General features: G+C 43.7%; 1 protein-coding gene across 1 annotated transcript; it reads left to right on the forward strand.

Moving 5' to 3' along the window:
- The first annotated feature begins 2,459 nt into the window (after positions 1 to 2,459).
- Positions 2,460 to 14,656, forward strand: LOC142803967 (glutathione S-transferase 1-like). The gene is made up of 5 exons (XM_075890361.1): positions 2,460 to 2,668; positions 4,609 to 4,667; positions 6,287 to 6,428; positions 8,947 to 9,120; positions 14,410 to 14,656. The coding sequence occupies exons 1-5, from the start codon at positions 2,528 to 2,530 to the stop codon at positions 14,548 to 14,550; spliced, it is 657 nt and encodes a 218-aa protein (XP_075746476.1). The 5' UTR covers positions 2,460 to 2,527; the 3' UTR covers positions 14,551 to 14,656.
- The last annotated feature ends 926 nt before the right edge of the window (positions 14,657 to 15,582 follow it).

Here is a 15,582-nt window from a genome sequence, read left to right on the forward strand (position 1 = left end):
GAGGAGGGTTTGCAAGCAGTATGCTATATACTTTGACTTGCGTCTGGTCCGGGGAACTGTGGGGTAAGTTGATCATCGCTCGCTTTTTGGAGTGGCCTTAGGCGTATAATCCGTCGGCTGTTCATTTAAGTGTGCTTTCATTTATAGCAGCTAAATTAGCTGACATGATGCTTAGATGATCATTTTTTTAGCGTAGAATGTTTTTTATTGGCACACCACTGCTGGCGTGCCCTCACCTTTTCCTGACGCTGCCCGCGACACTTTCAATAAAAGGACGCTGGGCTGTGTAATACGCTGCCAAGGTAATATGTTTATGGCTACTGTCTCACTACGGCGGCTTTCTTCGATTACTGAACGTTAGTTTTTGATTTATTGCACTCGTGAATCGTTATTACCCTGATATTTTTTGCTCTATATTGCAAGCACTCTTTTCAGCAGTGTACCGCTAGTTTGTTACTCAAATCCTTCTTGTTAATCCTCTTTTACTTTCGCATACGACTGTTAGCGAACAATAAAGATGCCGAAAAAATCCCCTGGTTGTAGAAACCAAGTATAAAAAGCAAGACTTGTAAAAAAAATTCTTGCCATGCTTCATAACTGAGCGACGCCGCAACCACTTGGAATTGATGGCGTGCTATCCTAATTTCATTTTTATCATGCTCTTGTCCCCATTATAGGTAGATGGAGACGGTGGCAAAAAACCGCCAAGTTCTTGACGCATTTGTTTCTATGGAAGCTTCTCTGCCTGTTCAAATATAATTTGTCTGCGCGGCCGCATTCAGCCGAGCGTCATTGCATCCGGTGCACCCAAGCATCAAATCGATGCGGCATAGGTACACACGAGTGCGCAGCCCTTGATGTAGTATAGTAGTACAGTCAAGCAAAAGCGGCCACGCAGCCACGTTGCCCAATACGGAGCGGCATGCTCGAGTGCTGAAGCGTACGAGGCGAAGAATGTTCCGTGGTACCTGGGCGCATACAACGCTACGCTTTGATGCGTGGCCCCGCCTGGTGCACCGGCGCTCAGCGGAGTCGCATCCACGCTGAGCCGTGCTATCCTGATAGCTAATATATTATCTGTGGCTTTACGTTCCAAACTACGATATCATTATGAGATACACCATAGTGGAGGGCTCCGGAAACTTGGCCATCTGGTGTTCTCAAACGTGCGCTGACAACGCACAGCACAGGGGCCTGGAGCTTTTGGCCTCCACTGTATTATGACGACCATGTCTAGGATCGAACCTATGACCTTAGGGACAGCATCCGAGCACCTTAGGGCAACGCCTCCTAGAAAAACTATGCCTTGAACGCGGCTCTATCTTCAATTGAGAACTTGCTGCCAGCACAAAATCTTGGAGGACACGCCTCCTACCGCGTGTTGCGACCGTCCGCCGTGTGGAACCGCTCGCCTCCGTACCGCTTTGTCACGTGACATCACAGCTGCTCGGAGGCAACTGTAAGAGCATTGCTGTGTTAGCAAGGAGCGACCGCCACAGACGTTCACCTGCGTACCGGAGGGGGAGGGTTAAAATCCGAGGGTAGGGCGGCGCGTTCGCGGCTCACGTTCTAGACCTGATTTTTCTAGGAGTCGTTGCTTAGGGGCACACCGTGAGTAAGTAGGGAACAGTAAATTAATGGTGTAGTAAATAACCTAATAGAATATAAGCTATACAGATGCGCACTAACCACAATTAATGTAGCCTTAGACATGAATTCTGGCAAAGCGCCTCTGTTGTGAATCGCTGTAGTAAAAACATGATTGCCCGAGAGCAAGCTGGTGTAAGGGTAAGCATGATTGAAAAAAAAAACGAAAAAGAAGGGGGGGGGCAGAGCTCGGGCTAGCTACGAACATGCAAATTAGCAAATTAAACCTGCTTAGTATTTCTTTTTACGAAGACCACTATGTCGCCAGAAGAGATTTGTGTCACGATCACCTGTGGCGCAGTGTGCCTGGGCTTCGTGTCTGAATCCACTCGTACATATCCGCTGCCATACCACCGCAACTAGTTTGTGAATCGTGTATTATTAGGAAGTGTCCGATGGGTTCATTATGTTCGTGCATCCACTTACTGCCTCAACTAAAAGTGCTTGACTGTTAGCTGTCGGGCTGTCCTGCATCAACTCATTGAAGTTACAAAGAATGAATTGACGCGAAAACTTTCGCAAGAATGAAATGAGTGTCAGAAAAAGTTCGTTAGGCAACTGTAGCGAACAAGCGGTGCAGTGATCTGGCGAAGTAAGCAGCAAACATGGTAAAGCGAAAAATGCCCTCAATAACAGAACAGCACACCTGCCGTATGATTTTTATGCTTTTTTTTCTTTTTTACTGGCGGAAACAGGCGCCCATGTAGTGCGAGCACGTATGGCCGTGACACACGTGGCAAACAGTAGTTTCTTTATACAAGCGTCCAGGGGGCGGCACTGTGTCTTGTAAATTGCTCTTTGAAGGAAAACATATCGCTCGGTTGCGATTGCACGTATTAGCTCGGTAGAGTGACGTCGAAGCGTGAGTTAGCAGAGCATCATGCCCGTAGAGCTCTATCTCTTCCAGGGTAGCGCCCCTTGCACATTTGTGCAAATGGTCGCTAAGCACATTGGCGTTGACCTCAGTCTTAAGGAACTTGATTTTCTGAAACGAGAACACGAGGCACCGGAGTTCACCAAGGTACGTCTTCCTGCTCTATGAAAGGATAACAATCGCTCGATATTTAACGCTGCAAAATTTGCTGTTTTTATGGTAGCTATAAAATAATATTAATCAGTGCTAGTTGATTAGTCACATTCTAGCTTGGGTGCAAGGCTGCAATATTATGCAGTTTACAATATATTTACCACTTATGATGATACTTTTTCCGCGTTAGCTTATTTATAGAAACCATCCTTGCGTTTAGGGAAGCAATGTTACCTTTGAACACTTAGGTGTGAGTCAAAATGTTTTGCTTTGTTTATATTGGGTGATATCGCATGTTTTTCTTTATATTTGTCGACATGATAAACCAGAGATGTAATATCACCCGCCTAGTCTGCATACGTCTGGTGAACCTGTATTGTGATTTTGTTGACCGATACCTTTTTGCTGCAGTAGCACTCACTGAATTAACCCTTGCCCGCATACTGTGCCTCGCTATCAAATATTACATCAATGTCTACGTGTGTTTGGAAGTGGTTATATACACAGTAAGGTGTACATTCTATACCAGTGTTTTCGCACCTCCACTTGCTTGGGAATTGGTCTCAATTTGAACATAAAAAATCTTGATAGCTGAGAACGTGTTTTTTTTTGGCGAAGTAACGTCGTTCAACTAAACATTAACAGTATTGAAGACAGGTAAATATCTCCCTTGTGAAAACGCCACCGTTGTACTGGTAGGCTAAAAAATCTATGTAAAAAAGTTGTACAGAAGATAGCATTTCATAGAGTGAAACTCGTGTAGTTGTAATTATTCTTCATATCGAAAAGTGCTCCAACGTGGTAAAACGTGTTTCGACATCAACGCGTGAGACAATGTACGGCTACATCGAACAAAAAACAGCCGAGGCACTAGGTATATCAAACACTAGGTGGAAACAATTTGTTTGCTTTTCTTTACGAAATCAGACATTCCTGCAAGCAATGAAAATAACCAGTGCAAGAATTTAGGGCAGCGCCGCGTGGAACAGGTTGAAACTACTACTTATCTTCCCATGCTTTTCCCCATTAACCTTCATCGCGGCACCGCCTACATGTCCTGTGCGTTCGCTTCTTCGTCAGTTTCGTTAAAGCAATGGATTCTGTAACACAGAGGAACCCATGGTTCTGCGCAAATGTCATGATAGCATGTACTTTCGGAGGTGGAGAAAAGAAGCCTTGCGCCACCGCTACGTACCGCATCCCAGCAAAGAAAGCTCAGTGCCTTTTGGGAAGGCAGCATCTAAACCAAGGCAGACGTTTCCGGCGCTGGATGAGAGCGCGCAGCTGCGTATCGTGATCTATACCGCGATTTCTCGTTTAAAACACACCCTCGCACAAATCGCGCATAAAAAAAAAAGAAACAGATAGCGCGTATAGCCATGAAGGCATCGTTTTTGTAGTAAGCATGGCCGTGAAGGAAGTGCGCCCTGAAATTCGCATCAAACACAATATATTACAACGACATTGCATATCAAGTAATACTATATATGTAATAAACTTGTGTATTTTCACAAGGTCAATATAAGCGGATTTGACTGTTTGATACCAGTTTCTGAAATGCATAATAGCAATTAGATCAAGCTCTCAGCACGCGTTTCTGCTAAAAACATCAAAATGTGAGAAGCTAACAGCTAAAATGTGCCGAGTTTGACGTAACATTAATTTAGAAAAGAGCGTTGATTTACGGGTAAAACATAATACGAAAATATAAAGCGAGAAATCCGGAAAGTGAATTCTTTTGAGAAAAGCGTGTGCCACCTTTTTATTATTCATGAATACCTCGAAGTTCGCGTTTTTTAAACACAAATGTAGGCGTGCGAGACAGGTACAACCGATCTAGAGTGCCTTTATTACTTCATTCGATCTTTTTTTGTTACTGGTGAGACACCCTCAAAATTTCATGTTAAATTTAATAATTTTCTCCTTCCCTTTAGATCAACCCGTTTCAAAAGGTTCCGACAATAAACGACTCTGGATTCATTCTCTACGAGAGGTGAGTTGGAAAAGGCCTGCACTAGTTAAGAGCTTTAAATTTATTGAAGGGGGCGTAAAATACAAAACTTCAAAAAATTACGCAGCTTGCTATAACTAGCGCAAATCTGGGTCGCCGCAGAGCTGGTGGGCACATTTCGACTTTTCTTGTCAACCATCTTTACGGAATGCTTAAGTAGTCGTTGAGCGCGTGATGGTTCGTGATTGTTACAAGTTTCTGCTTCACGCTGCAGGCCTCGATCATAGCATCTTTGGCGTGAAATGCCTATTGTTGTTCGGTCACTGTCTTGCGCTAATTTTTGACAAGCTCCTGCCGATCGGACTGTTGCACGTCAGTGAGATTCCTAAAGCGCGTAAGTGCCACAGAATTTGGGGAAATCACACTTTGTTTCAGCATCGCTAGCAAATTATCTATAGATGTTGTTTGCTTAATGATTGAACACATGTCTGTTCAAGATAACTATAACTCTCTATTGACTAGACATGGCACTCTGAGAACATAATGGTTGTGCAGTGAAAAAGCGCACAAATAAGCGCTACTGCAGTGCACATGTGGCTAATACGATGCAATTCTACCGTCTACCGTAATAACTAAAAATTTCCGGACATTCTTGGGGTAAGACGTCATTCATGAACTCTATGCAATGCCTTACAACTCGCACAATCTTTCGACTGCTGCGCACAAGGCGCCCTTTATATTTTGTTTTCTTGTTACCATCGCGCTCGTCATTGTTTCAATAACTCATCCCCTTTCTTGTAGATAATATGTTGGGCTTAACATCCCGAAACCACCATATGATAATGAGAGACGCCATATTGGAGCGATCCAGAAATTTCGACCACATGGTGTTCTTTACCATGCACCCAAATCCAAGCACATGGGCCTACAGCCTTTCTACCTCAATCACAGCCGGGATTCAATCCCGCGACCTGCGGCTCAGCAGCCGAGTACCTTAGCCACTCACCACCAAGGTGGGGCCTCCTATATATATAGTATGTAGATGACATTCTACAGGGGGCGGTAAACGGCGTTTGTTTGTCCTCAGCCTAAATTCAGTTCCTTGTGTATCCCATTTTCTCCATCCACTCTCCTGTTCATTCCAACGCTGTGATCCCTAATGTTTTCGATACAACACACCTTCACGTTTGCAGGCGAAGGGCTCTGTGAAGCTGAGGCTCGTACGCGATCATAGATGCTACATCAGCTTCCGATTCAGCATACTACAGAATAGAATTTCACTGGTGTCTACTCAATACACGTGGCAGCATTGCTGTATATGCCAGATGTTTATAACATTGTATTCACATACGACATCTAACTGGCATAACACTTCCAAAGAACACATACACATTAAAGCATTTCTTGGAGTGTATAGGTTGCAGAATAAGCAGGAGCACTTTACCAGGAATAACGTGTAGCGCGGTAGATGAGGTCTGTCGCTTGGAAAACTCTGTGATGCGCCGGTATAATGAAAGAATCAATTTTACGTAGATTGTACGCTCAGCCTTCTGTGATTTGCCTCTTGTTTAAGAAATACGTCATGCACCCTATAAGCTTTGCCCTGATTGTTCATTCATTTTGTGATAGAAATATATCCCTGCCTCTCCTATTACCTGCAGCTCTGCCATCGCTTACTATCTGGTGAACAAATACGCACCAACGTCGAATCTGTACCCGAAGGACGTCAAGAAAAGAGCACGCGTTGATCAGGTCCTTTCTGTGGTGTCGACACACATTCAGCCAAAGTTCTCAGCATTCTCGGTAAGAATTACGCTTGGTACTTCCAACCCTGCAATGCGCTTATTTAAACGTCTCATTTTTTTGGAGCTGCTAAAGAAACGTTCTTAGAAAACTGTGGCTTAGACTTACGGGTGAAAACATGTTCTCTGGTGCCGGATGATATGCAGAACTGTTTTCAGGGGGGGGGGGGGCACCTTTTTGAAATGATAACTTTTTGCGCTGTAGTAAGCCGTAACAAAAAAAATTAGGAAAAGGGGAACATGGGCCTGGTGTGCCATCCGGGTGTCTGCACAACTGCAATTGCGCAACAAATAAAGCACATCTTGTACACTTTCTCTCACGTACAATGGTTGTGCAGACAGCCCTGTAGCACTGTGGGCCAACGATACTGCAAGCTGCTGTACGGCTTCCATACTTCCCAATGGGCACGCCAAATAAGCTGACATCTTCAAGCAAACTCAATACTCGTAGCCTTGACATCAAAGCAACAAGGCTTTCCACCACTCACAAACCGTTAACATACACTTCGCACCTTTCTCTTTCCTTTAACAACTGCCAGCCAAAAAGGCTACCACATTCTACGCGGTGATGTGGCAACAAAATAATGCAGGGTGCATTTGGAGGCCCAAATTCAAAAATAATTTTCTTTTTTAAGAAATAGTATGATTTGAAATAGCCTTCTGAATTTGAAATGGCCTATAACACCGGGTCGTGGGAAATTTTTCTTTATCGCATCAGTACTAAATATATGGTCAAATATGAAACAAATTGCACATTTCTGCTGATTTCATTTTTTTGGGAACATTTGAGGCATATTTCTCACCCAAGCACGTCTGTACGAAATTAAACTTTCCTCAAAACCACACTAATACTAAGACAGCTTGGACAGAGTTCCAGCTAGCATAAAAAAGGTGAACTTTAAGGTGATTGTTGTTTTTGAAGAGGCCTAGCTGGTAGGTAAACACAGGACTTTCGAAATTGTTGGGCAGCGAAACTAAAAAAAAACCTCCTTGACAGCTCAAGTGCCTCTTTCAAGTGGCGCAAGCATATATGAATTTTATGTACATTTGTCCTGTTGTGCACCCTTTAGCAAAAGCAAGCAAACTTTGGGGGGGATGCCAGCGTCCTAAAAAAATATTTTCCGAGCAAAAATGTTTCACCGCCATGCTTCATGAGGTATACGAAAAACATATAAATTTTATCGGCAGAATCTGAGATAGAAGAACGCCCAAAACTTCACATAACGATAATCAAAACTGAAGGCCCTAGTCTAGCCGCTACGAGCCCCGCCGTGGTGGTCTAGTGGCTAAGGTACTCGGCTGCTGACCCACAGGTCGCGGGATCGAATCCCGGCTGCAGCGGCTGCATTTCCGATGGAGGCGAAAATGTTGTAGGCCCGTGTGCTCAGATTTGGTTGCACGTTAAAGAACCACAGGTGGTCGAAATTTCCGGAGCCCTCCACTACGGCGTTTCTCATAATCATAGCGTGGTTTTGGGACATTAAACCCCACAAATCAATCAAGTCTAGCCCCTACGAAAACTTAGCAAACTGGGCGTGCCACAACTCTGTTGGCTGCATTACGTCATAGCTGAAATCCACGTGACCAACTTTTGAAAAGAAGAAGCACGGCACAGAAGAATAAGGTAAAAGAAAAGCATTCAGTCCCAAATGCCCAAATCGACCACTTATACTTTGCGTCTAGTGCGTACAGCGCGCTTATCTAGGTTTTATGCTGTACGAAAAAATCGCACTTCTCACTTTTTATTTTGCTGTAAAGCTTATAACGAGGTGGCCGCCCCTGAAGCACTACCTCTCGTAGAGAAGCAAGTGCGTCTTTCGAGTTTAACAAACAAACCAATAATTACTCAACAGCCAACGAGAAAATTATATATGGTTCAGTAGAATATTTGAGATGGCCAGCCTTTCTTCTGTCCACATGGCACTGAAACATACCTTTCTCTTATTCCATTCCGCCACGTCAGTATCTGATCTGACTCAACACATCTGACGAATTTTTTACTCACCCAGGGCGCTCTATATGCCGTATCGCCGGGATCGGGGTTTGAAATTTTGATGATTATTATCTCAAATTACGTGCATACTGCCTTATTCAAGAAAATTCATGTGTATGCAGGAAATTAACTTGCCCTACAACTCTTCGCGATAAGCAAGGCTCTTAGGGGAAAAATATAATAAAAAATAATTACATTTTTTTTGCAATCGTTCATTTGGGAGTAACTGTGGGTGCAGCAAAGCTTGCTCACCTTCTCCTAGAGTTTCTTTGCATAACACAGAAGGGTCTCACTGCCATATGACTATAATTAAAAATCTGCATATTGTAGAAAAAAACACCCTGTATACTGTAAATGAATCAGTGCTTCATATATTCCTTTTTTTTGAATCGGAGCAACGCATTCATGTTTTGCGTACAAATGTGTCCTTTCCATAAAAAAATGACTCGTGATGCACATGACAGACCCATATAAAACCACAACTGTGCTTTCAAGTTTACGCTGCATTTTTCCCCCATTTCCGTAGATTCCATCGTTCAGGACCAACAAGAAACCGAGCGTTGAGAGCTTCAAGGAATTCGAGGAAGGTGTCGTCAAGGCTTTCCAGCAGGTTATCGGCGACACGACAACGTTTGTGGCGTGTGACAATCTGACCCTCGCGGATATTCGCCTGATTTCTCTCCTGGCCTGCATTGTTCCGGTGAGCAGTACGCCATGTTAAAGCCATTTTACTTAGCCCAAAGACTCACTCTGCCTTAGTTGCAGCCTCGCAACTCAATGCTGAGTAAGAATACAACTGACAGGATGGGGCGATAGTCGTCGGTGTTGCTATTTATTATGAGGAAAAAATTGGCCAACTATATTGCCTTCAGCAATATGTCTCCACAATCATTTCTCATTACTTGCAGCGTCGGCTAGTCCTGGCTAGACTACACGCCTGCAGGCAGGAAATCAAGTCAAATTATCGCCGCTTCTACGCGGCTCCATAGCCGTGTTCCAGAGAAACCGGCCCGATTTTAAGCGGCCTTCCAAATAACGGGGACAAGGATTAGCCGGGATCTCAGGTCAAATTTTTCTGGCAAGATAAGGCCTGTGGTTAGGCGTGAGATTTCTGTAGGTGGCCCTGCCCTGACGTGGTGCCGGAAAAAATAAAGCATTATTTTACGCTTTTGAGACCGGTTTGTCGCCTATAAAGCCGCAGATTTTATGACTACAAGCAATTAGAAAACCATAAATGTCACAAATATTTATATTTGCGACATTAAAGTGCAAAGCTCACACAGCCCTGAAATCGAACTCGGGACCGCATGCACGTGAAGCAGATGTCTTACGCATTGCACCACAGCGACACGCATGTATGCGAGTTTTTTTCTGGGGTATATATATCTACTAAGAGGCTTTTTGCAAACCACCGTCGGAACCTTGAACTGTTTTTGTGCCATATGCATGCATTTGATCAGCGAATAGATTGTAGGGCTTCATGAACTCGAGACAACCACGGTGAGCGCTTTCGGCTCCGACTTCGGTGTATGGTGCGCCGTTCCGCAAGAACAATTAACGTGTGTTTGTGCGTCGTTTTAGTGTTTCCCCGTGAACAGCGGGTGTTACGCTCTCCAATATTTGCGGATGAGGCTGTGTTCGGCTGTCGAAACCTACGTATGTTTCTCACACGTGCGTGTGCTGTGAGCGATTTTGCCGATATGTGTCGAGAGGTACACACGTGTCAGTGACAGCAGCCTATTCTCAGCTGTTTGAAGACGCTTTCGCACGTAAAGGTTGCGTGGGTGTTTTAGCGCGTATACTCCAACATTCGCATCGCATACGCGCGAACTGCCATGAATTCACGCTGGGGCAGCAGCGCCTTTTGAGCATTTTGACGATTACTTATTTCTGCAATTAGAATTGATGCGCATTATTTCGCAATATAGAGCGGTTTTTACCCATTTTTTATACATGGGGAGTGGTTACTCTTATATTTATTTAGCATCACACCGCTGTGGAAACGCGAGCCAGTGTCAAGTATGACGTACACAAATTAGTGACGGACAGGCCAGTCTCCCTCCAAATAAATAATGCCTCTGCACAGCTCTATCGCGAACGTCCGCGTGTAGTTGGGGTCAAGAAATGGTGCAGAATGAACCCCAAAATCTTTATTGTTACTGCATGCAGTTGCTCTTTTGAAAATGGGAATTTTTAAAGCTGGTACATTATCTGCACAGCAGTACATTGGTTGTCTTGGTCGTGGTTCACTGTTACAAATCCATGCTGGAATATGAGAACTATACTTAATATTCCCGAAAATTGAGGAAATTTCAGTGACATACGCTCTCCTGCTGACTTCTACACCTGACTTCTGACTTCTGTACTTCATGCTCACCATAAAATTATGCAACCACTAATCAAACATCAACCACTCTATTTTAAATATTGATATTTCTCTGTCTCACTACCTTCGGTATGTTTCTTTTTTACCATGCTTTTCTGAAATCATCAGTTAATTTGTTTCTTAGAACACGATCAGCAACACACATAGGCCGGTGTTTCAGTAAGCGGTCGCGCATGCACTAGTACTCTTTTATTTAGTGCATGACACAATGGCATACCTCGACAACAAATAAACGGGAAGTTGTTTGTACTATTTTATCGAAATCGAAAGAGTAACACTCGGACTGCACATCTCAGTGTGTTGCTAAATGCAGGGAGATGTATGATATCTTGAAAAAAGTGTGCCGAATGGCATTGGAAAATATTTCCGCCGCAGACCATATTGTAGAAAAATGACCATCACAAGACAGCGGGGCGAAACCGCGGTGCACAAATGCAATGGCATGCAGGCGACGGTGAACGTGATGCCAGCGCCGCGCCATGCTGGCGAGGCGGTAACAAAAGGGGGGGGGGGGGTCGTTTCTTTCTTTTTTTCCGCCCTCGCGCTTCAGCAGGGCTATAGCCAGCACCTTTTTTTCCTTTCCCTATCCTGGGGGGGACAGAGTTTATTGAAGGAGATGGTTAGGGTTGCGGGGTTTCAAATGAATACCCTTTATATACGTATGTTCGTGCGTGGGTTTGCGTCTTCACCCCCTCACCCCACACCCTTCTTTCGCACGTGACTGTTAAAATTGTAAAACTGTTTTACAAAAAATAACACGAGTTAATACAACATGGTAAAGACAGCCGTAAAGTATCGATGGATGCTCTTTGCTCTCAACTTTTAATTACAACACCAATGAGAATAACGTAGTTGAAAGTGGATTTCTGCAACTGTAGTAACTTACGAGGAGATGAGACAGAAAAAATCAGACGATTGAGCACAGAAAGACGAAAAATGGGGGGATCTTTAAGCCCGATATAACAAGGTGTGCTGTGAAGTAATTATACAGAACGAGTGTGTTGGCATAACCCCGCCGCGGTGGCCTATCGGCTAAGGTACTCGGCTGCTGCCCTGCAGGTCACGGGATCAAATTCCGGCTGCGGCAGCTGCATTTTCGACGTCAATGAAAATGCTGTAGGACCGAGTTCTCAGGTTTGGGTTCGCGTTAAATAATCTCAAGTGGTCGAAATTTCAGGGATCCTCCAATACGGCGCTTTCATAATCCTGTGGTGGTATTGGGACATTGAACCCCACACACAAACTAAGGGGAGAGGTGTATTAACGTGTGTGCCTTTTGTAGTTGGTGACCAGCTTTACACCGTTAAGTCAAAATTATAAGCACATGTTCTAACACACTATGACAATGTACGCTAGTACAACACATGATACTGCGATATAACGTGTTGTGTGGGGAAGCACGTATACAGGACGAGGGTGCTTGCAAAGCATGAAAGTTACTTTCGCATCGTTTTGAGGCAGAGTAAGTTATTTTTACTCAATTTCAAGCACACATGTAGCTGTGTAGCAGAACACCTGTTTGCCGCGCAAATGATCTGGGTTAGAACCTCACGCGCACTCCGAATTTCAGGTTGTTTATTTCACTTACATCTTTTTCTATATTCAGGTCACGCAAGGGATGTTGATTTTTCGCTCACAGCCAATGACGTGGACGCCATATTTTCTGCTAAAGGAACTCTTTATCGCTCTCTGGTTGAAATTCGGCGCATTTATCAACTTTTTGTTATATAACTCGTCACGGCGAAACGCCAGCCACTGTCATTTTAGTGTAAAATGATGGGATGAGTATATTGATGGTAGCTTAGGTGTAAGGTTCGTCGAATGAGGCTTCTCTATGTTTGTGTATACTAGGTAAGCTACAAGCCACCGTAGCACAAAGTAGTCGTGCTCAGAAGTATAAGGAGCATTTCGCAAGAAATCTGAACTATGGAAGTATATCAGACAAGAAAAAAATTAAGGTAGTGAAAATGTATGAGAGGCTGTTTGTAGTTTCAACTGTATTATTATGTCTACAGTTTATTACATTCACTGCTGTTGGATTTATTAGGTGTGTCTAACAAAAAAGTTAGCTCTCGGTCGATTCTCTCTGTTTAGTACCTGTTATCTCTGACGATTCCTTCTAAATTGATTTATAGCAGATTGATTGATATATGAGGTTTAACGTCCCTAAATCACCATATCAGAGACGCCATAGTGGAGGGGTCCGAAAATTTCGACCACCTGGGGTTCTTTAACGTGCACCCAAATCTGAGCACACGGGCCTAAAGCATTTTCTTCTCAATCGACAGTGCCGCCGCCACAGCCGGGATTCGATTCCATGACCTGTTGGTCAGCAGCTGTGTACCTTAGCCACTAGACCACCACGGCGGGGCTTTCTCGTAAATTGCGGTCTCTTCGTTGTAGTATACAAGCATGCACTGTCTGAATTTATATTCTGCACTCTAAGAGCAGCATTGCTTATCAGCCACGCTTCATAGACAATCGAAGCACCCACATGACGCGTGACATGCTCGGGGAATAATTTTCAGTTAGGGGGGCTAATAAACACAGAAGGCATCTAGTACAGGCGGCCGCTAATAAAGGCGAAGTAATTATTCGCGTATTGCAGGCACATTGAACATCAATCCATCCGTCCATCCGTTCGTTCATATGTCTGTACCTCCATTCATTCATCCATCCATCCATCTATCCGTCCGTCCATCCATTCATTCGTCCATTCAATCGCCTACGTCTAGAGGCTTTTATGAACACCCTCTTGACTTGGGGTAAACTAAAAGTAGTGCTGGAGGGTAGGATGGTTTCAAGAATACGACTCGCTTGTCATGACAAGAATAATGTCAAAATCCTGGCTAGTACGTCGTCTATTCCTTTCTGTCAGACGCATGTGCCACATATATCCGCATAATATGGGCTGATATGTGCCACAGGTATGCGGTCACATGCCACAGGTGACTGACAGTTTTTGTTTACCGATGAACGGTGAGAACAAACATTAGTCATTTTAAAGCATGAGCGTGTAGAAAAAGCTTAAATTGGAACTGCTTTTCAAATAGACCGTAATGTTCGTGAAATATCAATATTGGTTCCAGTGCTGGCTATCCAATTTTATAAACATTATATATGTACACCTAAAATACAGCCGTCATGTCGGGTTAACGTCAGTTGTAATTAAGCACCATTCATTACAGTGTATTAAGGTAGCAGTGCCTAGGGCTACCATTCTCACGAGCAGAAGTGTTACATATAGGCTTTTTCTTATATTGCTAATACCAATGTTTCTGCTAGCATCATTACGCAACTGTCAACAGATTGTTATATAAAAGATATCTCACTGTTGAACAGTTGTCTGTGCGTACATTTGTAGATATCTTTAGCGTCGTTTTGTAACCTTTCACTGACTAAACAAATACAACACAGTAATTCCCCACACCACATGCTTTGCATAACATCGATTCTCAAGGTGCGTGAATCTGGCAAATTTCGTTCCGTTGTTTAAGCTCGTAAAAGGCCAATGTAAATGCTGAATCAGTTCATAGGTAAATATTAAGGGCACACTTACTGGCATAATTTCTCACTTTATTCAGTTGTCTTGCTTCTTTGCAGCTGAAGGATCTTTTCGATGGCTCGAAGTACCCGAATGTGGCAGCCTACTACGACCGAGTGACCACGAAGATGCCCTATTTTGAAGAGCTTTTGCGACGCCACATTGAAGATCGTTCCAGATTTTGGGCCACCCTTCAGTAAACCCGGAAAAAGAAGCCTGCGACGAAGCCTAACAAATTATAATAAAATGAGAGCATTGTCGACCCCTAAAAACCTTCTATAAATAAAAAGGAATATTGGATGATAACAGGAGCCATAAAATAAAAATAAAAACTGAGTATATGGCGCCTCTCTACAGGACCCATTCTGCTTTGTACTTTCCAATTTTGAAACGACAGTAGCACACGCGTCTTTTCGCAGTGCATATCCGCACATGAATTGCTTTGTCACGTTCTTCAGGGTCCACCGTGGTGTAACAATGGTTATGGCGCTCAGCTGCTGATCCGAAAGTTGTGGGTTCAATCCCTGCATCGGCGATTGAATTTTGATGGACGCTAAATGCATTAAGCACGTACAATGTGCCTTGTGAATGCACGTTAAAGAAGACCAATATGTGAAAATTTACAGAGCCCTTCATTATGGCTTCTTTCAAGATGATATCGTGGTATCGGGACTTAAAACCAAAATTTATTTATTATCCGACGCTTCAGGAGCGTGGCTAAATCGCACTATTAATCGATGCGGCTTCGGGAAGTTCAAGCTTGTTGGCATGTACCTATTCAAGCATAGAGACCTCGGCGTTAATCCTACACTTTAGCAGAAAGAAAATGAAAATAAGGCGTAAAATATTCGATTCGTGATGGTGATACCCTGAATGCGAAGAGAACGCTGTATTTTTTTCTAGAAGCGCTCTTTCCAGGGTATCACTTTCGAAAGCTTGCTGTTTTTTATAGCCGAAAACGTGACAGCGCGGTGGCAGTTCTGGACAAAAATTCTATCGCCATAGAATTTCGCTTCGCACTTGCCATAAGCGTAGCCACTTCTTTTTTGAGAACGAGAGCACAACTTTCAGGGGAATACTTGTGAGCGGGCAACGAGTCGCTTCAGAATCTGCAGCGTGCTTGTGCCTGTTTGGGTATCCCCATTTGGAACCTTCTGGCAGCAATGCCTCGTTTTGGTATCTAAACCAACCTGTTAGGACACAATTTTAGAACAGGACTATGGCTTTTAGCT

This window comes from Rhipicephalus microplus, chromosome 3, assembly GCF_043290135.1.
Source record: "Rhipicephalus microplus isolate Deutch F79 chromosome 3, USDA_Rmic, whole genome shotgun sequence".
Classification (NCBI taxonomy): Eukaryota; Metazoa; Arthropoda; class Arachnida; order Ixodida; family Ixodidae; genus Rhipicephalus; species Rhipicephalus microplus.

Bases quoted from the DNA above. Each gene is read 5' to 3' on its own strand.
- LOC142803967 (XM_075890361.1), top strand. From the start codon at position 2,528: ATGCCCGTAGAGCTCTATCTCTTCCAGGGTAGCGCCCCTTGCACATTT. The intron at 6,429-8,946 runs GTAAGAATTACG...CCATTTCCGTAG, and splicing joins CAAAGTTCTCAGCATTCTCG to ATTCCATCGTTCAGGACCAA. The intron at 9,121-14,409 runs GTGAGCAGTACG...GCTTCTTTGCAG, and splicing joins TCCTGGCCTGCATTGTTCCG to CTGAAGGATCTTTTCGATGG.